The following is a 24,906-nucleotide window of genomic DNA, read 5'->3' on the forward strand; positions in this document are numbered from 1 at the left end:
ACCTTCTCGAGGAATTTTTTCTCTTGAGAAATGTCATTATAAAACTTTATTCAAATAAAACTTTTTCTAAATGTGTGTTGTTTTGGGTTAAACACACATAGTTAAACTGTTATAATAGGCAAAGGAGTGAATGTAAAAATAATGAAATGAATTAATTAATTATCAAACTGTTATTATTGAATAGTGTAATGGTCGAAAGATTCAAACAACTTTTTATATGGAAAAATGTTTTGCAATTTGCTATAGGGTTAGACTTGTTCCTGTATATAATCTGGATCGCGTGACTCTAAAATTGAAATAAAGTTGGCGATTGTCTCTTCAAAACTTAGGGACGATTGATATTTGTTGATAATAAGGTTAGGTCAGTTAATGATGAGGATGCTAGTGATAAAGGTTATTATGAAGATAACTTCGAAATAGCGTAAACCTCAACACTTCAGAGAGTTCCAAATTTTTTTAAAAATTTTAAAATTCTTTTTGAGGAGGTTTTTTGTAGCCATTTATATTTTATTAAAAATTTATTAAACTGTAAAAAAAAATAAGAAAAGTCTCATGGATCTTCAATTACATCATCGATTTTTATTATGGGAAAACAGGTAGAAAGAAAGTAAAAGTCAGAAAAAAAAACAATAATTGATTCAAATTGTTAAGAAAAAAAAGAATCCCGTTTAACATTAGAAAAACTGCAATAATTTTAAAGTGTATGTAAAAAACGGGTGACATACAAGTATTTACAGGTTACAAATTGTTTGTGAGGGATTTTCTAAAATTTTTGGTTAGAGTAACAAATTAAATTTATTTTATCGGACAGGGTAGAATTAAATTTAATTTTAATTCCAGTAGTAAATTTTATCATACCATAGTAAATTTCATCCTGGGTAAAATTGTTTTGAGGGATTTTTTACTTTAAAAATTTTTAGTAAATTCACTAAAAGTTAGAGAAAGATTCGTCTTTTTTTTTACACATTACTTGCTCTAGAAAATTCCTCTACTTATTATTAGTATTACACACATTCCAATTAATGAATTGGGTGTCCTTTTTGTAGTGGCGTAACCGAGAAGCAACTCTCAAAACCGAATATGGGGAATTTTAATGAGTTTCTTTTGGATCGGTATACTTAACCCAATGGCTTATGGGGGTACTTAACCCCAGCCAACCAAAGAAATGTATAACCAGTAAAAAAATTAATTAATTACTCCATAAAATAATTCAAAAACCAAAAAGGGTTTTTGGCTTTTTGTTTTGACTCTAATTTTTAATTGTGAATCTAAAAATAAAATTTATTTTTAAAATCTTGTACAAGTGGAGCAGTAGCGCATAAACAAGTCGCGAAAAAAATATAATTTCAAGTTAAAATTGCAGACATTCGCCATTTTACTTACTCTTACTTGATTGCTATTTCTCCAAAAGACTAATATATCCCTTAACAATCCTGAAACATCTCAGTTGGATGATCATGGGGAGTATATATAGCTTTTTAAACGTTTACACAACTTCCTTTTTGGTGCCTTGCGTTCATGTTTCTTTCACTCTCAAATGCAACAAGAACTACAACCGGCACCAGCCGATAAGAAACAAAGAAGATGATTTGCTATTGTTCAAGATATGCCTAGGAGAATATATTTTTCCTACTTTTCCTATTAAGATTCTATTATTCGTAACTATAATAGGAGTAATAGGATTTCCGCATTGGAAAATATTGCAGAAAGATTTTTTGGTCCTGAATTTTTTAGTTTTATTATTTAGTACAAAGTATTTTTATGAGGTGTGTTGCAAATGCGCTTTCCTCAGCCTTTCCTTACTTTAAGTAATTGCCGAGGAACAATTTGCCATAGCAACGGAAACTTTTAGCGACATATTCTTACATTCCCTGGAACCGTCAACAACTGGAAGGCCCATCCAATAGAGAACAAGTTGATTGTAAGTGCAATGTGTTTGATCGTCTCACCAGTTGCTTCAATCTGCATTTTCTTTTACTACTTTATCCGACCAACAGGCTTGGGTTTTCTCCTTTTTTATTTTTTTTCTTAGATATAAATCGAAGAAGAACGGTTGCATGGATTGTGAATCGGTTGATGAATTTTAAACTTTTACCCCACGAATTATCGATTACATCATCGAGCAAATCCAAACAAAGGTACATAACATTGCATGAGAATGAAAGATCAATAAAACAATGATATTCAAATCCCTCATTTCTTCAGATTGACTATCTGAAACACATGAAGATACAGACGCTCAACCATTTATACCCAAAACTAACTCATTACCCCTTTCTTCTTATTGCTCATTATACATAGAATTATAACGGTGAATCATATCAAAACGAAACAAAATGGACAGTATGCATTACCCCTGACTTTTGTTCCGTTGTATCACTATTTCCCAAGCGGTTTTTCTTGGAGATTGACAATAGTCTTGGTAAGTGATGACGTCGAGTTTGTTGTTTGATCTTCCAAGACTTTCCGCAAAAATACACCACTACGTGTAATTCTCCTGGCCATTGGCTCAAATCTATAAAATTTAATCTTATGAACTCTGCCCGACATCACTCCACTCGGACAAATGATGTATATATAGATAAGAAAATTTATTGAATGTGCCCTTTCTCGCGGCATGAATCAAATCAAACGATATGAGCTGCCCAGAACTTAAAACCATTTATAAGACTCCAAACCTTCCAAAATGCTTTTGTTGATGTGCAATCGTCAGCCAAGATTAATTCTTTCAATGACAAATACGTCACACGCCTAAGTACAATAGGTCCAGGTTGCAAAATAATTGTCTACAGGGAACATTCTGATTTGAAGCTGGCAATGGCCCCGCAGAACAAGCCAGCTAGGACCAGCTTCACCTGTTTCACGTTCGTGAATCTTATAGTGCCCTTCAACAAACATCAGCAGTACGTCAAGGCTAACAACAAAGAGGATAGAGGAATTATCTGCTGGGAAGAAAAGTACGCGTTCTAGAGACTTGAAGATAGTACGGATACGCCAGTGGCTCATGCTAATTTCGATGATACTCCTCGGGGATCAAGATGCACTCTCTTAGCAATCTGTTGATCTCAATGCTGGGCTATAATTGTCAACGAATTCATCTAGTTCTGGACTGGTTGACAATAGAGCCACAGTATAATAGAATAACAAACCGCTCAGAGACTTTTCCCTATTCCCCGAATGAACTTCGTCACGGACTTTTGGAAATTGCATTCTGATACTCACAAGGATTTTATACTTTTAAAAAACGTCTTGTTTGCACACATCTGATGGATCTAAGAAACCGATCTAACTTCAGATTCCTAATCAAGAGCAAGCTAATACGCTTGAAAGCACATATGGCAATCCTTGGGCGCGCAATCTGTCCAACTCATCAAGCATTCATCCTCCAACGAGGACACATGTGAAAATTTCTTAAAATGGACAAAATAATCAACCTTTGATACGTAACATATTATTGAAAAATTCTCTAAACGCCAACATATACACAAGCCGTCTTCCTACGACTCTATATCTATCTCTACGCAAGTATATTTTCAAATTCATCCATATTTTCCATCTCATCCTGTTGAGTAACCCTCTTCAACACTTCTCTCTTAGACGATTCTTGAACATATCCATCTAACAACAACTCATCCAATATATGATATGCTTTATCAAATCCAAATATGATATCTAATTCACAAACATTTCCATAAAATTTATCCATCTGTTCCACAAATCGATGTATGATTTCTAAAGCCAACAATTCGTTATCTTGTTCATTTATCCCCACAATGAAATAAAGCGAGGCATAACGACGATATACTATTTTTAAATCACGATATTCTAATACATTACACATCTTGGCTCGACGGGAAAGAATTATGGTGGAAAGTTCACGAGCGATTTTTGTTTTTGATTTTTGGGAAATTGTTTGATACCATTTTGATAATCTGGTTTTACCTTGTCTGGATATAAGCAATAGGAATTGAACTGCCATTTTTTGGTTTGTATTATATGTTTATTTTGATGGATTGGAGTTAGCCACTGATAGTTGGTGGATGGTCTAGAGAGGTGTTGATAATTTTTTTGGTGTTTACTACACGGTGGAAAGCTGAAATGTCCTGCATACACACATAATCTATTAAATTTACTACTACAACTACCATACTTGTTTCTATTAACTTACTGCATACTATTCTGAACCTCCAATGGTCTCCTTCAAGAAATTCAAATGTTGATTCAACTCGGCACACAATGCGTTTTTATCAACCCCATTAAAGATCTCCAATTTTATACCATAAACACATAAAACCAGCTTCATATTATTCCATTGCACCCATTCAAAATCATATCCAATCTTCTTTCTCATACTAGGTCCATACAACCTTATTCTCTTACCATTAGGTCCAAAAATCTTCTTTTCAGCATATAAGACCCATGGATTCAATTTCGGGAAATTAGCATGCACAAACAACATTCTTGGACCAGTTGATAAAATTGGATTCTTATTTATGAACGATTGTTTCTCATCTTCAGTTTCCAATTTCGATAATTCTGCACGACGTAAATTATATTGATAATCTTCAGTTGGATCAAATTGTCCCATTCCATGTCCTTGAAATCCTTTGTCGGTGAAATATCCTAATGCATTCAAGAATGTTGCAACTTGATAATACTTATTTCCTAATGCCACCGTGGCAGCCAAAAAAGTTTCCTTATCACCTTCACCATCCGACCCTTGTGAAAATAATGGATAATAATGGGTAGGTCCATAGATGTTATAATATAATGCCAATAGCAATGCTTTAAAATGAGTCTTTTTTGAAATCATCACTTGTCCACTTTCAGAACTGGTTTCAGGTATGGCTCCTTTCCGTTCATGTAATGGAGTTTCATCCAAAGGTTTGGTGACTTTTGTTTCCAGAGCGTCGTAGAATCCCAGTACTTCGTTATATTTCGGCAAAAGCTCGGTTTTACTGATTGGAAGATCAGCAATAGTATAATAATGAGGTGATGTTGCCCGTTTCCAAAAGTCAGGCCAGACGATTAAACCATTCGAAGTAAATGGTTCAGAATCAAATAATTGATCAGGTCTATGTGCGGGGATATTATCACTATCTAAAAGTAACACATTTTCAAAACTTGATAGAAGCATGGCTAGGACTTTAAATTGATATCCGTTGAATTTGAATCGACCGGCAAAATTATCTTGGTCTGAATTGGATAAATCAGGATCAATCAATTGGTGACGCATATAGATACAACGTGCTTGAAGAGCAGGTAACATCTTCCCACAGAAATCTAATTCAAATTCATCAATTTTGGGGATGAATACTTCTATTGGCATTTGACAACCTAATGAACGTAATGATTTGATTGATAATAATGTCAACCAATTGAAAGCTCCTCCTCCGACAAACACAATCCCACTACCTTTGTATAATCCTTTAGGTGCATGTAATGGTAGATTGTCAACCATATATTTATGTGATTGTTTCATAGCTGTTAATTCTTCTGGGGTTAATTGTAAGAAACTAGATAAATACTTCTCACTAAATACAATTTCATCAGGTTCTGGATCTTTGGTATTATATCTTGCATGATATATTCTTTCTTTACTTGGATATCTATCCAATTTTTCAACTTTCGGTTTCCCTTGCTCCATTAATTCAAAAACATGATTATAGAACTCATACCCCGTTTTCAATCTCTCTGCTTCATTTTTGTTGCTTTCTATATGTTTCTTATGTAATTCATTCAACATTCTAATTTTTGATCTTCTTAAGTCTTCAGAACTAACTACTACTTTTGGAGGCCCCGAGTTACCTTTTGACGCGGAATTTCCAACTGTATGCATAAACGGAATGGTTTTCTTCAGATATAACCAGTCCAACCATCCTTTCTGAGATGACCCATTTTCATTAATTACATTACCACCACTAGTAGTAGGTTGTTCAGTATTTGAAGCGTAACCACCGTAAAAAAATATCACAAATAACAAGTATATAAATATAACCAGAACAACAAGGGAGTATTTGGAACGACGACGACGGAATAAGACCCGTATTTTGAATAGAATATCGGTGACTGGATTGTTCATTTGGTTGGATAGGGATAATGCAAAGTCTCTAGTTTTTGGGATATTGTAATATAAATTAAAAATTGTTTTCGTAAATTCGTAAATATGCAAGAAGGAAATATCGTGTCTTTCGGTTATTTGGTTGTAAAAAACTCTCACCTGAAGAAGCACAAGAAGCAAAGGAACCCTATAAGGAGTTGGATTATTTACAAGATGATCTTTTACTAGATCTCTGTGTGTGTGATGGAATCCAAAGTTTCTTTCTTCATATCAAAACAAAATATTTTTTTTTCCAGTTGACGTTTTCGAGTTTAAAAGAAAAAAACCGAACATTAATTTGAGACAAAAAATATCGCAAGAACTGGAATTTTCTACCGTTAGAACCAAAGTCTAGACTTTCACGTATTGTAACTAATTGCTTCTTATTTTAGAAAATGTCAATATAGTAAGTTTGCTTCTTATGAGATATTTCCAATAGTTTAGTAGAAATAAAGAAGTGAATCATTTAGAAATAAGTCTTATACCACCAATCGGGGAAGTTATTTTGCTGATCGGCGGATACGTGGCACCGGAGCCCGGCAAACAAAACTTGAACGAGAACCCAATCAGTCGCCAAAAAATTGATAAATAAAGTTTGATTTGAACCAATAGGCTTCCTGAGATATATCATTACCTCAAGGCTGTCAATAAAAGGTTTATGCAATCTGTTCTGTTTTTTTGATATTGTTTGAATATTCATGAGACTGACTAAAAATGTAGTTAAGTATCAGAGAGCAATAAGTAAGGGGAAACGTTTAACAAAGATTGATCTAAAAAATAAATGACTGTTGATATGGAAAAAAATCTTGCTGTGAATTTTTCTTAACTTTAATTACAACAGGGGGAAAGCTCTTTGAAATTTCTACACTAAAGAAAGACAATATAAATGGAAATCTACAACAACAGACATCGAGGTACATAGTTTCACTGGTGAATAAAGATTATGTGTTCAGTTTTGTTAGATCAAAAGGCATGTAAATGGAACACTAGAACTACGGTTGGTACTCTATATTCTTATATTGCGAACAACCCAAGCATGGTCATTCATTTAATTCTAGAACTAGGTGACATGACAAGCTTTATAGTTGTCAACCCAAGCCAATTAGAATTCATACTGCTCAGTGCAATCAAGAATTTTTTTTTTTTTAAATGGTTCGTTTTTGTGTAATCTTAATTTGCAACCACAAATCACAATTGGTGGGGTTGCAGATAACAAAAAAAAAGTTCAAAATCAAAATCACAACCCTTTTAAAAATCCATTCCAAGCTACAACTTACTACTACCTACACCATGAAGAAAGAACTATAGCGAGAATGATAAAGAAGCTAGCATACCTACCTGGAGAGTTACTCAAGTTAATCTGCCAGTTTATTCCCGACACAAACTTACAGTCATATCAAGACATTCCAATTCTCGGTAAGTATGCAATTGAAATACTTTTTGAACATGTCATTATACTCAAAATGAGACCAGGTTCGATTAGAGATCATCTCCTCGGACTCCCGGTGAAGTTCAACATGATTGATGTCCTGAACATGCTCATTCCCGCCGTTTCTCATCATATATGTTTCGATAAAGGTCAATTTCTTCGATTTATAAATACGCATGCAGATGTTGCTATGCCCCGCGTTTTGGTTATCGAGGATCTTGCCGATCTACAGATCTTACAAGATAATTGTCCCAAGATATTAGGTCAGGCTAGCATAGTTGTGGTCAATAGACAGGATGCTGCTGAACATATTGATCTGGGAAGGATATTGTCTAGAATTCCAAATGTACGATATTGCTTTATTACTGATAGGAAATCCGATATTTTGAATTTACCATTGTGCGTGTCCGAATTTTCTTATGTGAAACCCTTTAATCATCACCTTGGGTTCAATATGGAAGATTTATGTTATCTTCCTTCTAAATTGGTTGAATTGGATATAAGCGTTTGTTTTGATGGGAAAGTGTTTAAACCAGACCTTCCAATAACGTTACAAAAAATGTCAATTCGATTTGAACTAGAAACAGCCGAAGATGAATATGACCTATGTCTTGATGATGCTATTCAAATTGATCTTTTATATTTAAACAATCTTACATTGCTACATCTTTTAGGGATGAATTCATTCAATTTTGAGGGGTTGAAAGTTTCACCTAATCTCACTCAATTATTAATCAAGAGTCAATATATCACCAATGATTGGACTCCACTTTCTCAATTCATAAAACTAAAACGATTCATCATTGCGGGTGAAATTGAAGGATGTGATATAAGAACCAAATTCCCAACATTATTGGAATCGTTGTTTGTTAGAGTCCCATTTGCACGTATACCATATTCAGACCTACCCAGGGGCTTAAAAGCAGTCTCATTATGTCAAAATGGCCCAAGTGAGTTAGAGTTTATGCGACTTCCAGAAACGTTGAAGTATTTCTATTCAGAGGAAGCAAACCCAAAGGATTCATGGATCAATCGTCAATTACCTGACTTAGAAGAGTTAGTAATTGAATCAAGTCGATTAGAAGGATTAAAACTCCCAACAACTTTGAAACATTTATGTCTTCTGAACAGTTCCGCGAGTTATGTACAAGGACTACAATTCACTAAATGTCAAAATTTGGTTGATTTGAACTTATCATATTTAAATCTCGAACTGTTTGAATGTATTGAATTACCGCCGAGTATAAAGCGCCTAGATTTGACTGGGAATAAACTTCAATCAATCTTTCTTGAACATTGTCCCAATTTGGAACAATTATATCTTTCCAAGAATCAATTTCGATATCTAAGTAGTTCCAATTTCGGACTTCCTCAAGGATTGAAGGAAATTCATTTATCTGAACTTCCCTTGGATGAAGAATGTTTCTTTAGTCAAATAGGACACGACGCACAATATAATACTTTATTTCCAGCGTCACTAGAATTACTTAATCTTATCGGATCAATAATAACTTCAAACATATTATCAGAACTTAAACTACAGACGACATCTCCTAATTTAAAACAATTATATTTATCACATAATGAAATCACCGAAATCAATAGTTTTGAGCTTCCTTCAAGTTTAATCTATCTCGATATTTCCAACAATCCAATCTCCCATATCCGAGAAGGAGACTTTTCAGAATTCAAAAACTTGAAAGGTATAGATATGAAGAATAATCAAGATTTGGGTATTTGTTTACATAACAAGACATTAAAATTCCCCAAATCGTTACAATTATTGAATTTATCAAATTGCGGGATCGTCGATTTAGGAAATATAAGAATTTGGGATTACGGTGGTGATTTACAATGGATATTTCTTGATCAAAATTATATCAGGAATGGGTTAGATATGTTTCTTGAACAAATCAAACAGACATGCCCATTGATTGCGATTGTAGAAGTTAATGATGTGATGAAGGGTTGTTGGAAGTCGAAATATCAGTTTCTTGAGTATGGGCCTACTAAGAGATGATTAACTTGAAATAACAGTCGTTTAATTGGTTTGAAACTTTAGATATCGATGGGGGAATTATCATCGACACGTTTTTGGAAGACATTTATTTAGATTAGATAGTTTGAGGGAATATTTAAAAGACATTGTATATTATACACATACCTTTGTAGTCAACTCTTGAATTATGAAAAGGAGGGGATTTTAGGCAACTTCACTTAAATCTGGTACTTAAAGAGAAATTTTACAGACATTTTACCCCATTGATTTCTTTTTTTTTGCAGCCATTTCACATTGTGAAATGTAATCAGAGGAAGTAGAGTGGATTTTCCTTCCAAGTTATACTATTGATTAATAAATATGTCTATATGCGAAGCCCCTGCTTCAGATTTTTCAGCTAGCAAGAACATTCAAGAAATGATTTGTACAACTCAAATAACTGTCAGTAAAATCCTCATCCGGATCACAAGAACATCGTCTTTTAATATAAACATTAGGATCCTGAGGACATTGTAAATATGGAGCATGATAATAGCCAATATCATCAAACCAATGAATTTCATGTTTCTTTAAAAATAAACTAATGGCAATTGAATGAATCGGGGCATCTCCCCATCTTTCATAATAAAATCCTCCAATTTGATCTAAATAATTAAAGAAATGTTCATATTTTGCATCAGTGTAGATATCTAAATTGGCGATTTCGAAATTGGACCAAAAATGACAAAGATTATACCAATTGTGATTATTAAGTAATAATGGGAGCAATTCCAGAGATTCGAGATGTTCGTGCATGATATATTTTTGAACATGGTTCCATAATGTGGGTATAGTTTCTGAATATTCAAAAAGTGAAATCACAAATGAATATCTTATATCATTCACTCTCATATATTTGAATAAATCATAATCGATATCACAATAATATTTTATTCCAGGTTCAATTCTCCAATAATATTGATATTTGTGAACTAATGGATGTTTATAAAAGAATCCAGAATAATATCTACACATATGTCTATAACTTTCCGAATCACCATATGGAATATCCGCATAATTCTGTCGTATTCTCTGAGCCTTAGATTGGTCAATATGATCAGGATATGACCAATGAGCAGGTGGAATTGATCCAAAGTTGATATTACCTTTGGGTATGTATGAACTTATGAGATAGATGAATTCATCAGTAAATGGTTCATCATTTAGGAATGTATAATCATAATTGAATTTGTTATTGAAACGATCTTGAATATTTTGAATTGTTTCTAGGGTGGTGAATATATCGGAATTACGACATAATATTAAAAAGGTTGCATTTTCTCGAGAATTATATACTGGACCTTTGATTATAGTGATTAATTGAGATGCGATTTGGGAATCATTATCAACCTCATGGTTCATCAAATTTGTTTGGGTTAGAAATTCTTTAAACGTTTGATCTTGTATATATTTGTGATATATCACTCCATTGTCATCCCACTTATCTATTGAATGTAATGGTAATATAAGATTTTGGATTTTACCGATTAAGATTGTTGGAAATGGGCTTAAGAAAAAGAGCACCAAAATTATGAAATAACTAAACATTTAACAAACCTACAATGTCATACTAAAGGGAAGGGTGGGTGTGTGTGTAAGTGAAATAAGAAAAGTCCTAAAATTATCTTTCTATTGGTTGCAAAAAGTGGTAAGTACAGTATCAAATTATGTGTATTTCTATACACGTGTAAAGAAACTAATGATGTAACCACCACATGTCCCCTGAACTGAGCGCGACAACAGCGAAAAAAAAAGAGAGAATTTCTAAGGGATGAGAGGAATAATAAGAAGAAGTGGTGGGGAAAAAAGAAAGAAAAAAATAAGAGAGAGGGCCAGGTGGGACATAAAGTGAAAAGAAGCGTTGTGTCAAAAACCACGTTCTCATGAAACAGTAAGCTTTGTTGTGTCCCCCACGCAGTCATGTCGTAAGCCCATGATGATATACACACATACTTTGTTATCTAAAACTCATGTTGCTACATGCAATTTCCATACATCTTTGGTGTGTTTCTTTGCATAGTCGGACGGTATGCCACGCCCTCTAAACTTTATATAGAATCTTTGAAATTTCTTCTTTATAAACGAATATTCATATTTGACACATGGCGATGATGATAATTATATAGAAGAACAATCCCTTAGTTTTTATTTACTGATTATAATTATATATATAAAAGATAATATCTTCTATTGATATTTTCTTCTTTTTGTTAAATTCTTTTTCTTAATATTTTTATCTTATCTTTTTATAATTCTTGAGTTTTTATTTATAAGATTTCGGAAACATTTTGAAAAATCTTTCCCTTTTATACTCAATCCATATTTAATTTACTACTACTACTACAGTTATTACAACTACTACAGTACCACCTACTGTTAAAGGGTGTAGTTTTATTTTCTCACTTAAATTGCAATAACAACAGAAAGAGACAGACAGGGACTGAGAGAAAAAAGGTTCATCGTTTCGCTTAATAATTAGAACTAACAACTTAACTTCCAAAGATAGAAACTTACAACGACAGCAAAAAAAAACTTACCCTGTTGACATCACTTTCTTCTTCTTCCCTTTCATAACCATTTTAGCTCATCACTTCCCTAAGTAACAGAAGTTATTAACAATCAAAAAAACAAGAACTGATTTGGTTGTATAGAATCATTTTGTTTTTGGACTTTTGCAACACTTTTTTGGTTGTCTTTAATTAGAATATAAAAAAGTACAATAGAGAGACAGAGAGAAAAGGAGAGTCTGCTTTTTGTAAAAATCATCACTCCACATTTCTTAGTGTTAAACAACAACAACAATAACACTTCTATCAGATTCCAAAAACCAAAGACAGAGAGACACATACACAGAGACTTCATTCCGTTTTCTGTACATTATATGTCCATAATAAATTCATATTCCGTTGATAGAACTGATCATTTTTCTTGTGTCAATTTTATGTTCTTATTTGTACATCTACATTATCATTATGGATACTAGCACTACAACTACAACTACAACTACATTACAACCGGTAGCGGCTTTGCGGCTGAAACCATCTAGAGCAAAAACTTCATCATCTATTCAAACTATACATAATTCAACCCAAGATCAACCACCAAAATTTAATCATCAAAAATCTTGCATCGAATATCCTACCATACATGAATCCTCATCATCTGAACCAAATACACAACCGCCATTTTATTCACAGACTTCAAGCTCTTCTACATCAGACATTCCACTTCCCACAAGTCTAGTCACAGGAAGAAAAGCAACTCGATCTTTACGTATATTTCGTGAAACGGTAAAAAATGAAGAATCCCGACCTAGCAAAAATGACCAAGAAGATTCTTCACGAGGCAAAATAGCATCTCCAAGTCCAATCAAACCAATCACCACAGAAGCTATAGAATTAGAGCCAGTATCATCAGCAACTTATATACCTCATACACCAGCAGTTGACCACTATGTTACTGGGCTCAGCAAAGAATATTCTCCGGACCCAAGAGAATCAACTGGTCCTCAGCATTTGAAAGCTAATGTGGAGTATGATCATGGCTTAAATGGAGATATAACAAACATATCATCCCTTTATAATACTATAGATACCCCTGATGAAATTATTGACATTGAAAAGGCATTAATTAGACTTTCAAGATCATCTACCCCTCAAATCGAAGAAAAGTCAACCATTCCCCAAATACCAACAGTTGAAGATTTCCCCTTTATTCCCCCTCCCAATAATAATAATGAACAAATCGAACCACAATTCCCATTGGCTGTTGAATTAAGACCATTCAAGAATAGAGTTGGAGGACATACGGCAATTTTTTCATTTTCAAAACGTGCTGTTTGTAAAGCATTAGTAAATCGAGAAAATCTTTTTTATGAAACTATTGAATTACATCATTCTAACTTATTAAAATTTATGCCAAAATATATTGGAGTTTTAAATGTTCGTTATTCAAGTGTTATTAATGAAAGTGTTGAAGATCTTTCTGAACAAAAAGAAAAGGAATTGTCTAGTCAAGATTTAAAAAATAATGGCATTGACATCACCCCAACCAAACCTTTACGGAAACATCAAGATATTATGTCGGGATTAATGACTCCTGAAGTTGTATTAGATGATAATAAACATATTATCCCCGATGAATTATGGAAAAAATATTCCTCGTCATTACCCTCTCCAAAATATGGTGATTCGGATTTGACAACAGGTAATGGTATGTTAGGATCCAAAAGTATTCAACTCACTCGTGATCATTCTGTCCTGAGTTCAATTCATTCACCAAGACTATGTAATCCGGGATCAACTTGTATCAACACCGAATTACAAGTTAAAGTATTACAAGAAGTTTTTGAACCTTCACTTAAATTGAATAATAATGGAAGTCATAATGATGATATTTTTAGTATGGATGATGAAGCTGCTGATAATGATCATTCAAAATCTCCATCTCCATCAATTATGTCCATGAATTATTCTTCAACTTCTCCAATACCTGTTTTACGTAAACATACTCGATTTGAACGATTTATATTATTGGAAGATTTGACGAGAAATATTAATCATCCCTGTGTTTTGGATTTAAAAATGGGTACTAGACAATATGGAATTGAAGCCAGTGAGAAAAAGCAACAATCACAACGAAATAAATGTCGATCAACAACTTCAAGAAAATTAGGAGTTAGAATATGTGGATTACAAATCTTCAAGCATAATAATCAAAGAATATTTAAAGATAAATATTTCGGAAGAAGAGTTAAGATTGGTAAACAATTTTGTAAAATCTTAGCCAAGTATTTATACAATGGACGAGATAATTATTCAATCATGTATCGAATCCCCAATCTAATTGATCAACTTGTCGAATTATATCAAATCTTCCGAGAATTACCCGGATACAGAATGTATGGATCCTCGATTTTGTTAATGTATGAAGGAGGTGGTGAACGTTATGATCATGTCAATGTGAAAATTATCGATTTTGCTCAATCGGTAATTGCTGAAACTGAAGAGAATCAAAAACCAAATATCCCACCTCAACATCCAAAATTACCAGATATGGGATATTTGCGGGGACTTAATTCGTTGATTGGTTATTTTAAGTTGATATTTAAGATTATTAGTGGTGGTAGAGGTGATAGAAATACTGATGAAATGAGAGCATGGTTGTTGAAGCATAAATTGAAACTCCAATCTGAAAATAATGTATGGTTGGATGAATATGCTGAAGCTAACAATCAAGGTGAACAAGATGAAATTGAAGATGTTGAAGAGGAAGATGATCCATTTGATATTGAATATCCTGGATATACAGATGTTGAAGATGAAGAGATTTCAGAATAAAGGAGAGTTGGGTGGATGTGTATTTATTTGTATAATATATTATCATAAACGCATTTAAAATTTGAGCGTTTTTCATACTTTTTTAATAATTGTTTTAGTTATATAATTAACGGGTCTCACGAATTTTTAATTTAATAAGTCTTCATTCTTATAATAGTAGTTAGTTAGTAAGTTTTATTAATAAATAGTTTTAGTTACAAAATGGCCAATAAAAAATTTCACATGGAATACTGCAAATTAAGAACAAAGAAACGGCGGTCTTTAATATGCGTTGAAAAAGATAGATATGCATATGTACCTTGTTAGATCTCTTCTTCTTATTGGAGAAACTAATCTAAGTTTATTGTTCTTGTATTTTTAGTACTGAAACGGTTTGCCTTATTTCTAGTAGCAATTCGAACGGTATTTCGCTACAACTTTCCACCAGTTCTGTATTGTGATCTTTTATTGGTAGAAAACCTTAAGTTCCGAGAGAATTTTACTGGGACAAAAGTGGGGTGGAGGCGGGGGGAGCAGAATAGTTCTCTATCCCTTTGTCTGATTGTTTGGATAAAGCATGCAAAGTACCACATCCATTGTTGGAACCATACAATTAGCAACAATAAATTTGTAAAATCGCGAGAAAATAAGCGATGGAATGATTGATATTAGCCTAAACAAAGAAGTGGGACATAATTAATTACTGTAACAAAAATTTTAACTTTTTTTTGTTGCCGTGAGAAATGATTTTCTTTGGTGGGGGGATTTTATTTAAAAGGGGAGCAAATGGACCACCAAAGGGACCTCCGCTTTCTCTTAAGAGAGAAATGGGAAACATATAAAGCTTCTTCTTCTTCCTTCTTAAAGCCAAAGTTGTACTTCAGACTAGTTTACTTCATTTCTTAGATTATTCCATATAGACACACAACAAAACACGTATACAAATATGCCACGTCGTGAAAGTTCAGCTCCTTCATTGCCAGTAATTGCAACCATCGATATTGGTACCACATCAGCTAGAGCAATCTTATTCTCCAAAGAAGGAATAGAACTCGCTAAACACCAAATCGAATATTCCACAACCGCATCAGAAGCACCTGAAAATTCAGAAAACACCGAACAGTTTAGAAGAAGATCTTCATTAATGAGACATAATGAACCAATATTTTCAGCTGAAGGTATTGCTATTTCAATTAATGATCATGTTGAAATTGAAAATAATAAATCATCTGTTGGACCCACTTTGAGATTCCCACAACCTGGTTGGGTTGAATGTATGCCTGTTCATATTTTGGCAAATGCGGTTCAATGTCTTGTTGCTTGTTTGATTTCATTACGTAAAATCAATCAAAATCCAGAATTAAAAATTAAATATAAGGTTAAAGCTATTGGGATAGCAAATATGAGAGAAACAACTATTGTTTGGTCCAAGAAGACGGGGAAACCACTTAGTGGTGGGATTACTTGGACTGATACTAGAACTGCTGAGATTGTTGAACATTTAGAAAAAATGATTGATGAAGATAGAAAGAAGGAATTAAAAGAGAAAACTGGATTACCTTTGTCTACATATTTTTCAGCTGCGAAATTAAGATGGTTATTGGATAATGATGAGGTTATCAAGGAAGAATATGAAAAGGGAGATGGGAATTTAATGTTTGGTACTGTTGATACTTGGTTAATTTATCATTTAACTAAAGAAAAAACATTTGTTTCTGATATAACCAATGCTTCAAGAACCTATTTCATGAATTTAGAAACATTGGACTATGATGATGATTTACTTGATTTTTGGGGAATAGATCCAACTAAGATTCTGATGCCAAAAATTGTATCTTCATCCGAATTCTATGGATCTTTCACAGCCCCAAATTTATCCCAATTAGGATTTCATAATAAAATTACCCAAGAAGCTTATGATATTTTGAAAACAATTAGAAATGTCCCAATTTGTGGTTGTTTAGGTGATCAATCAGCTTCATTAGTGGGACAATTAGCTTTCAGCCCCGGTGCTGCTAAATGTACCTATGGAACAGGTTGTTTCTTATTATACAACACCGGTACACGTAAATTAGTATCCAGTCATGGTGCATTAAGTACCATGGGATATTGGTTCCCTACATTGGAAGGTGATTCAGGAAAGCCTCATTTCGCATTGGAAGGTTCAATTGCCGTTGCCGGATCAATTGTTCAATGGTTGAGAGATAATTTAAAAATGATCGAAAATGCCAAAGATATCGGTCCTTTAGCATCACAAGTTCAGAACTCCGGTGGAGTTGTTTTCATTCCGGCCTTTTCGGGATTATATGCCCCATATTGGGATCGTGGAGCAAGAGGGACGATTTTCGGTATGACTCAATACACTTCTGCTTCTCATATTGCTAGAGCTGCCTTAGAAGGGGTTTGTTATCAAGTTAGAGCGATTTTGAAGGCAATGGCAAGTGATGCTGGTGGATCGGAAGATTTCTTGGAAGAAGCATTGTCTTCACAACATGAAGATAGATTATTATCGACATTGGCTACTGATGGAGGGATGTCCAAGGCGGATGAGGTTTTGCAAATTCAAGCTGATATTTTGGGTCCTTGTGTTACAGTAAAGAGAGCACAAATTTCTGAATGTACGGCTTTGGGAGCGGCAATCGCGGCCGGGTTGTCTTTTAAAGATGAAGGAGAGCGTATTTGGAAAGATCTTGATGATGTGATTGCTACAATTAGTGGTGAAGGAGAAGAAAATAATGAATTTAAGGCAAAAATGGCAGATGCTGATAGAAGAAAGAATTGGAAGAGATGGGAAAGGGCAATTGATAGAGCTAAAGGGTGGTTAGATGATGAGGATTAGATTGACTTTTTTATATTGTATCTATTTATAGAATATGTTTAGAATATATGCTTTATTTAATCGAATGATGAATCATAATCATCTATATGGATCTCATCTCTTGAATCTTCAAATGAGCGTTCATAGATAAAGCTATTTGTATCTACATCTTTCTCGACTTTAAGGTTATCAAAATTAAATGAACTATTGGCAATATCTTCTTCTCTACTAGAAACAAATGGATTGGTTTTGTTAATGCTGTTAAACATATTATCATTAAAGAACTTAGTACTTGTAACTTCATTAAAGAATTTAGTAGTTTGTTTAGCAAATCCATCAATTTTTTCATTTGATTGTTGAATCAAACTTTGAAAGTCATCATTTGCCATAGTAGGGGTGGTAAAGATTGTAGAAGCTCTCTTTTTCACATTGCTGTTCAAATCATCAAAGGCTTGATTTATAAATGATGCACGTTTCTTGATTGTATTTGGATTTATTTCAAATGATTGTTTTACAACCGAAGCTTGTCTCCTAAGATTGTCTTGATTTATAGTTTCTTCAAATGCTTGTGAAGCTTGCTTCTTGAGAGAATTTGCTTGTTGAAGGAACGAAGGTTTCTTTTTGAGTGTATTTCGTCTACTAGGACTATCGGGTCTGATCTTCAATTTGCTTAATTCCCGTTCAGCTTCGTCATACGCTTTTTTGTAGATATCACTGGATGTTGTATTTCCTGAAAGAATCACTTCTTCTCTTTTACTAGTTTCCAATTTCTGAGAAATTTCCAATAATTCAAGTTTCTTAGATTCTACTTTCCGTTCATATTCATGTAATTGTGCTTGTTTTATAGAATACTGTTCAAGTAAATATCTTTGCTCGGCTTGTAAGTCTTCTATTGTTTTTGGTTTTGCTTCCACCAAGGTTGGGTTGATTGGGATATGCACAGGTAAACCAAGCTTGCTTGGACTTGCTTTGGTGTTGCTGCTTCTTGATTTGGATCCAGTTGTGCTGGTTTTACCTTTTGGAGATAATGCAAATTTGACTAATCCTGTTGATTCACTTATTATTCTTTCTCTCTTTTGTGGTGGTGCCTTGAGATCTACTTTCGGTGGACTTTGGTTTATTCTATTGGGTGAAATTGGGGTGAGAATTGAGTATGACTTTCTATTTGATAACCTTATAGGCGTAGATGGGCACTCTTGCTTGACAAAGGGCATGACGAGTTTGTTGCTTCGAGATTGGTGGGTACTCTTTACTTTCCAATAGAATAAGGGTGTCTTTAAGACGTGTTTGAAAATGTAGGTAGAGATTTACTCCAGTAAAAAAATTCCAAGTTGTGATCTCTCAAGGGTTCAGGTTGTTTCCTAATTGGGAACAAAGGTAAATAGTGTCCATTTAACTTACATCACCGGTATCATCTCATCTAAAAATTGTTACAAATGATCCCAGTTGTTGCGAAAAATCGACATTCCTAATTAGGCGTAAATGATAACAAAAGTGCCAACAAAAAATAAACTAAAATTTTTCTATCAAAATCACGTGCACAGAAGGTCAACGAAAAAAAAAAGTTTCGTCAAATTTAACTGACTGAAAAAAAAAAAATGATGAACGATGAACGATCAACGATGAACACAACAAACAAAAAAAAATTATTTACTAAATTTCCTTTACTTTTACTTCCATTGGATTAAAATCAACCCATAAGTATATTAACTAATTCTATAATTCCAATGAGTTTATTTGCCAAAGTCAAATGCTTCTTAGCATGTATCATCTTGTATTATTCCATTTACTTACATAATTATAAATGTCCACAATTTTCATCAGAAATTCAACAACAAATTGAAGTTAATCCATTATATGATGGACAAGTTTATTTATGTGGATTAATAGAAACTGGTCTTAGAGATGTCCAACCAATTACTTCCAAGGTATCTGGTGTTTTAGATTCCCAAGTTTATTCTCATCCAAAATATGCTGAATTTAATGTTGATCAAAAGGTACTTTGTGCTAAGAATAAGTATGAAACTTATGTTTATCCATTTGTTCTTCAATTGTATAAAGCTACTGAACTTATTGAAACTCGTACTTATCAAGAAATTTCCAAGATTGTTGGTAAATAAACCCGGTTATTTAATTTTGATATATGAGTTGTTTTTGAATAAATAAATAAATAAATAAAGTAAAAAATTGTATGGGAATTAAACAAAGTCAATATTTTATACCCGTTGAAGAGAACTTGAATGAATGAATGACCTACAAAGTGACCTTCCATTCAATTGTTGTATAAATGTTCCTTTATCAATTTCTGATTTGTTTTATCTATAAATATGATTTTACTTTAATCTCTCTTCCCTTCTTAGTTAATTTAATATATATATACGTACATACATAAAATACTACCTAACAGTTTACTCTTGTAGCTTAGTTTTCCCAATGTATAAAAGACAGACGCGCCGTCGTGTCCATTCCACAAGAAGAACTTCAGTTTGTGATGTTTGTCTAAAAATTTTTCAACGGCCCTCTCTATCACCCCGCGATCAAATCAAATCAAATCAAGAAAAAAACAAATGCTGCAAAACGGAAAACCCAAAAAAAACACGTTGAATCCATAGTGTGACCTTTTACAACTCCAATCAGGCTAACAAAACTTATTCAAAGAAGTAATTCCAAGTAATCAAGATAAAATGGTTCAACCCTCAATCAACAGGTTTATACTCTCTCTAGATGCTTGCTTACTTAATTTCCCCCACTAAGTGTGTGTTTTCTACAGGGCTCGAAATGCTCAAAAACACCAGTCTCTGCATCTGATAATGGCTATATGATTTGGTCGATTGGGATTTAAAGCTGAATATCAATGATTTGCTAATCATCATTCTGTTTTCAAAACAGAAGAACAAGACTAGAGAAGTCTGAGTACGAGGAAGCGATAGCAGCCCAAATTTCCACTATTCAAATGCTACTGCTATTACTATGCGATATTTGAAAGTAATCATACAGATTTATAGTGCTTGCTTTAAAGGGGTTTGATGATCTATTCGGTGGGTCCTAAGTTGAATCACTTTCTGGAGTTGACCAAATGGTTGCAAAAACAACAAAAAAAGAAGTAGAAGAGATTAACCAGGAATCTATATAGCACTAGTTCGTCTACTTGTATTTGCCAAAGTGCTTTCTTGATTCATTAAGATTTGAAGAGTCTCAACCCTGTCGATTAGTATCACATATGGGTATCATGCTATGTTGCACTATCTGGTAATTTTGGGTTATGTACGCAATAGAAAGGTAAGTGAAAAAAACTATCCTCATTCGAAGATTTAAAATACTGAATATCGTCTACACAACCACGTAACAGCCATAGTCATCTAGCTTAAATAGAGGGAATATGAATCCAGCATATTGTAAGCGCCTATGTACGACTGGTAGCGCACGTATTTTTGGTTTGGGCTCATATCCCCATATACTTGTGGCAGAAGAGAAGTATTGATTTAGCCAGATACCCAAATATCCAATTGTGCTGAATACAAATCTCTGAATCAAATAGAAGCGAGATATATTTAATTAATTATCTATTGTCGAATAGGTTGACTGAAGACTTTTATCCTTGAGATCTTAGCATCTTCATATCTCAAATAAACCTCAAGAAAAAGCGCAACTGAGAAACATCAATTCAAAATGAAACAGAGATGATCGACAAACAGAAAAAAATACAACTTGTCCAAATACCAACCAACCATTAACAACATAGCTTCTGTTGAATCCCCCATCAATTACACAATTATGGTATCCCGCTATACATCATTCAAATGGGGGCTAACTATAGTCACCCTTTACGTATTCTATGCGTGGACGTTTATTTGTCCAATCAATAATGTTTCTCCATTTCACAAATCACATATAAAGCCATTATCTCCAATAAACTACAATTTTTGTACAGTTAGTGATAGATACTTTAAACCAATCTATTTGGATACAGTTATTCCTGCCTATCAGTCAAATGTATATCCTATCGTTCATGCTTGTGATGAGACTTTGGGATTGGCTCAGAAGTATGAGACTGGTATTAGTGTCATGAGAGCCATTGATGATAAAGTTCATTTGGTAAGTAATGTAAAGCTTGCTGCTTCTTATTTGTGGAAATATGTGGCTGTAGCGGGTAATTATTTGCAGGTAAATGTTGTACCTTATTTTGAAGTGGGTTATCAATGGATTGAATCCAGGTTCATTAAATATTGTTCATTGTTGAAATACCAATGGGATATATTCTATCCAAAGGCATGGACTTGGATATCTACATCAATCGCAAGTGATATAGTTCGACAGGGTTGGAGCAAGTTTGTTTCTTTGAAAGCTGTTCAATCCATTATAGAATGGTATTCGCAATTCTTTAAAAGAATCAGTGAATCAAAACACGCTGCTAAATCTAGACAAATGACTCAATTCCTCAAAAATGAATTCAAGAATTTACATAAATTTGATGAGTTTACCCCTAATGAAGCAAAACTGAAGAATATTGTTCAGATTGTAAAGGATTTATTAAATATCTATTATGAAGAAGAATATTCAAGTTCCGATTACGAAGGTGAAGAGCATTTAACCATAGTTATCACATCTACAATTACCGCATCTACAATTACCGCATCTTCAACTTCCGCGCTTTCGGTTGAAACCGATCCTGTAATTTCCCAACTTCAAGATGAAATCAATTATTGGCAAAAGAAAGTTAACAAAACCATTGAATTGGCTGTTACTCATCTTGAACTTGAAATGAAAACTAAAATCGAACATATCATCGAATCAATTAAACCAAATATCAGCAGTGAGTTCCAGGATTTACAAAAGAATCATTACATGCAATATAAATCCTTAAATGAAAAGATTAGCAAGATCCACAAAGATGCCGAACGTATAGCCGATACCAATGATACTTCAATAGAAACTATTACTAGACAAGAAATAAGAGATGATATAGCTGCAAGTTATAGTTTAGCTGATCAATGCTCCCAACGAGTCCAATCCATCCTCACCGAAAATCATAATTATATATTGGAACAATATTTTACTGAAATTCAAAATACTATTGACATTTTAGAAACATATAGTGAAACTACCATGACCCAATTTCTGAATAGGTTAACAGCCTTAATTACCGACTTAGATATTGTTGATGATGCAGTCAGTTGGAAAATGTGGCAACAATTTCATAAAATAAAAGAATCCTTATTTGATTTCCGAGATTATTTATATGATTCCGCTCATGAATATAAAAAAGATAATAAAAAGGCGGAGATGAAAGTTGTGGGAATGAATGAATGGAATGAATATTTGAAGAATATTGAATTTCATTTGAATTTTTTGATTAGAGATAATGCTGATTATTTACAATTGGTTAGAGCTAAGGCAAATGTTGCTTTCCAATTGCGGGAAGGGTTGGTGCATGATTTGACGCAGATGGAAAAACGGGGTATTAAGTTGATTAAATATGGTAAGCTTGAAGAGGAGGATACTGAATCGATTGATGATGTTAAAGAAGAATCCCAATCAACTATTGACAAGGGGACTTTCGTTCATTCGGTCACTGTTAAAGAACAATCCCAATCACCTATTCAAAGTGAGTCTTCTGTTGCATCAGTTCATAAACAATCACAATCCATTATTCAAGAAGAGCCTTCTGCTAGTTCAGCTGAATCCTCTTCTATTGAAATCAAATCAAGTTTTGAAAGTGCTTCTGCTACACCTGGCTCAATTAACGTCAAATCTAATGTTCCAATATCGCAATCCAACTTAACAGAAAGTAGCTTGAATGGTGAAGGTAAGACAAAAGCTGAATCTAGTTCGTCTGTTGTAGGCTCAAGTCCTGAGATAAAACCAGTGAGCTCTATTGAAAGTTCAAAACAATCAACTGAAGAAAGGATAGAGCGTGAATCAAGCAGTAGTGTCGAAGTACAACTATTGAATTCAACAGTCAGTAGTGACACTTTGGAAACTCCTTCAATTATACAAAAGCCAGCTGAATCAACTTCAACTGAAAGGAAATCTACCATTGATACACTGGTGCATGAATCAACTGATACTAAGGATAAATTGGAAAAGCAGATAAGTGAACATCAAGAAGATAAGTCTAATTCAAGTATCAGTATTGGCATATCTCAAGAAACTGAAGGCAAATCCAATGAAGCTACATCTGTCGATAAAATAATGGAACAGCCAAGCCTAGTAAACTTATCAACTTCACTTCAATCCAATGGTTCATCTGAATCAATCTCCAGTCAATTCAATTCAAGTACGATCACTAATGGTACTGAAGAACAAATTGATCCTTCTTCACAACTATCTGACAAATCAGATGAATCTGTTGAATATATCATTGAAGAATTTGAAGAATTCGTAGAAGTCCTTGACGATTAAGCGATAGTTCTTTTTTTTAGAAGCGAGAGATTTAATCTCTCCTAAACTTCGTACGTACAGTAGTAATTTTTAATAGACATATATTGATAAGAAGATCCCTTTATTCAAATTAGACTAAATCATTAACGAGATTTCTTTTCTTAGGGCCCCCTGATTAGAGTGTCTTTTCGAAGGTGATATCAGATCGAACTCCGAAACATTCAGATATAAGAGGTGTTTTTATGAAATATGGGGTATGGCGCTAAATGAAATTTATTTCAAAGGCTGTCAGTTTGGATGTTCGTTATCAGTTATTTTTTTTTGATAAGGATAAACAAAGGGGGAAAAAAATAATTGCGACAGCCATCCACGCGCCCCTCTTTATTTCTTAAGGCTGACACTTAGACAAAAAATTGGCGGTGTAGTAATAATAAAATAATTTGTCTTATCGTAAAATGTATCTATTACGATTGTTCATATATTGAATGGATGCTAATTTTGGAACTGGGGCGGAAATAATAACTCCGGTCATTCATTCAAGGCGTGGTGATATTTGCAATTGATGGTTTAACGGATCAATTAAGACAATTTGCAAACACACATGATTCACTAAATTGACAGAGAAACAAAAATGTAACTTACTTAGACAATTTCAGCTTGATGTAATTTCATTGGCCGATAATAATTATTTCTATTCACTGTCAGATAATGTAAGCGAGGGAAAAAGAAGAAAAATTTTCCATATAGCCGTTGGGGTAAATTTGAGGGGCAGATGAAAAGACCAAACTCTAAGTTAACCCGGAGATCAATGCACAAAATCCT

General features: G+C 33.6%; 7 protein-coding genes and 1 pseudogene across 8 annotated transcripts; 5 read left to right on the forward strand and 3 right to left on the reverse strand. All coding sequences in view use genetic code 12, as the record gives it.

Moving 5' to 3' along the window:
- Nucleotides 1-3,517: 3,517 nt before the first annotated feature.
- J8A68_000656 lies at nt 3,518-6,082 on the reverse strand (annotated as a pseudogene). The gene is made up of 2 exons: nt 4,176-6,082; nt 3,518-3,947 (listed from the first exon to the last, which is right to left on the reverse strand). Coding segments are annotated over exons 1-2 (2,337 nt in total).
- A 1,481-nt stretch (nt 6,083-7,563) lies between these two features.
- On the forward strand, nt 7,564-9,549 carry J8A68_000657 (leucine-rich repeat domain-containing protein; the record flags this gene model as incomplete). The annotated part of the gene is made up of 1 exon (XM_049410356.1): nt 7,564-9,549. One exon carries the CDS (start codon nt 7,564-7,566, stop codon nt 9,547-9,549), a length of 1,986 nt encoding a protein of 661 aa, XP_049266063.1.
- A 372-nt stretch (nt 9,550-9,921) lies between these two features.
- Nucleotides 9,922-10,929, reverse strand: MNT3 (Mnt3p; the record flags this gene model as incomplete). The annotated part of the gene is made up of 1 exon (XM_049410357.1): nt 9,922-10,929. One exon carries the CDS (start codon nt 10,927-10,929, stop codon nt 9,922-9,924), a length of 1,008 nt encoding a protein of 335 aa, XP_049266064.1.
- Nucleotides 10,930-12,539: 1,610 nt separating this feature from the next.
- KCS1 (inositol polyphosphate kinase) lies at nt 12,540-14,906 on the forward strand (the record flags this gene model as incomplete). Its single annotated transcript, XM_049410358.1, has 1 exon — nt 12,540-14,906. One exon carries the CDS (start codon nt 12,540-12,542, stop codon nt 14,904-14,906), a length of 2,367 nt encoding a protein of 788 aa, XP_049266065.1.
- Nucleotides 14,907-15,831: 925 nt separating this feature from the next.
- On the forward strand, nt 15,832-17,724 carry GUT1 (glycerol kinase; the record flags this gene model as incomplete). Its single annotated transcript, XM_049410359.1, has 1 exon — nt 15,832-17,724. The coding sequence occupies one exon, from the start codon at nt 15,832-15,834 to the stop codon at nt 17,722-17,724; it is 1,893 nt and encodes a 630-aa protein (XP_049266066.1).
- Nucleotides 17,725-17,780: 56 nt separating this feature from the next.
- Nucleotides 17,781-18,917, reverse strand: J8A68_000661 (uncharacterized protein; the record flags this gene model as incomplete). Its single annotated transcript, XM_049410360.1, has 1 exon — nt 17,781-18,917. One exon carries the CDS (start codon nt 18,915-18,917, stop codon nt 17,781-17,783), a length of 1,137 nt encoding a protein of 378 aa, XP_049266067.1.
- A 513-nt stretch (nt 18,918-19,430) lies between these two features.
- Nucleotides 19,431-19,823, forward strand: J8A68_000662 (uncharacterized protein; the record flags this gene model as incomplete). The annotated part of the gene is made up of 1 exon (XM_049410361.1): nt 19,431-19,823. One exon carries the CDS (start codon nt 19,431-19,433, stop codon nt 19,821-19,823), a length of 393 nt encoding a protein of 130 aa, XP_049266068.1.
- A 1,654-nt stretch (nt 19,824-21,477) lies between these two features.
- Nucleotides 21,478-24,105, forward strand: J8A68_000663 (uncharacterized protein; the record flags this gene model as incomplete). The annotated part of the gene is made up of 1 exon (XM_049410362.1): nt 21,478-24,105. The coding sequence occupies one exon, from the start codon at nt 21,478-21,480 to the stop codon at nt 24,103-24,105; it is 2,628 nt and encodes an 875-aa protein (XP_049266069.1).
- Nucleotides 24,106-24,906: the final 801 nt, after the last annotated feature.

The sequence above is a fragment of the Hemisphaericaspora subhashii genome (assembly GCF_019202705.1).
Source record: "Hemisphaericaspora subhashii strain CBS 10753 chromosome Unknown scaffold6, whole genome shotgun sequence".
NCBI classification, from domain to species: Eukaryota; Fungi; Ascomycota; class Pichiomycetes; order Serinales; family Debaryomycetaceae; genus Hemisphaericaspora; species Hemisphaericaspora subhashii.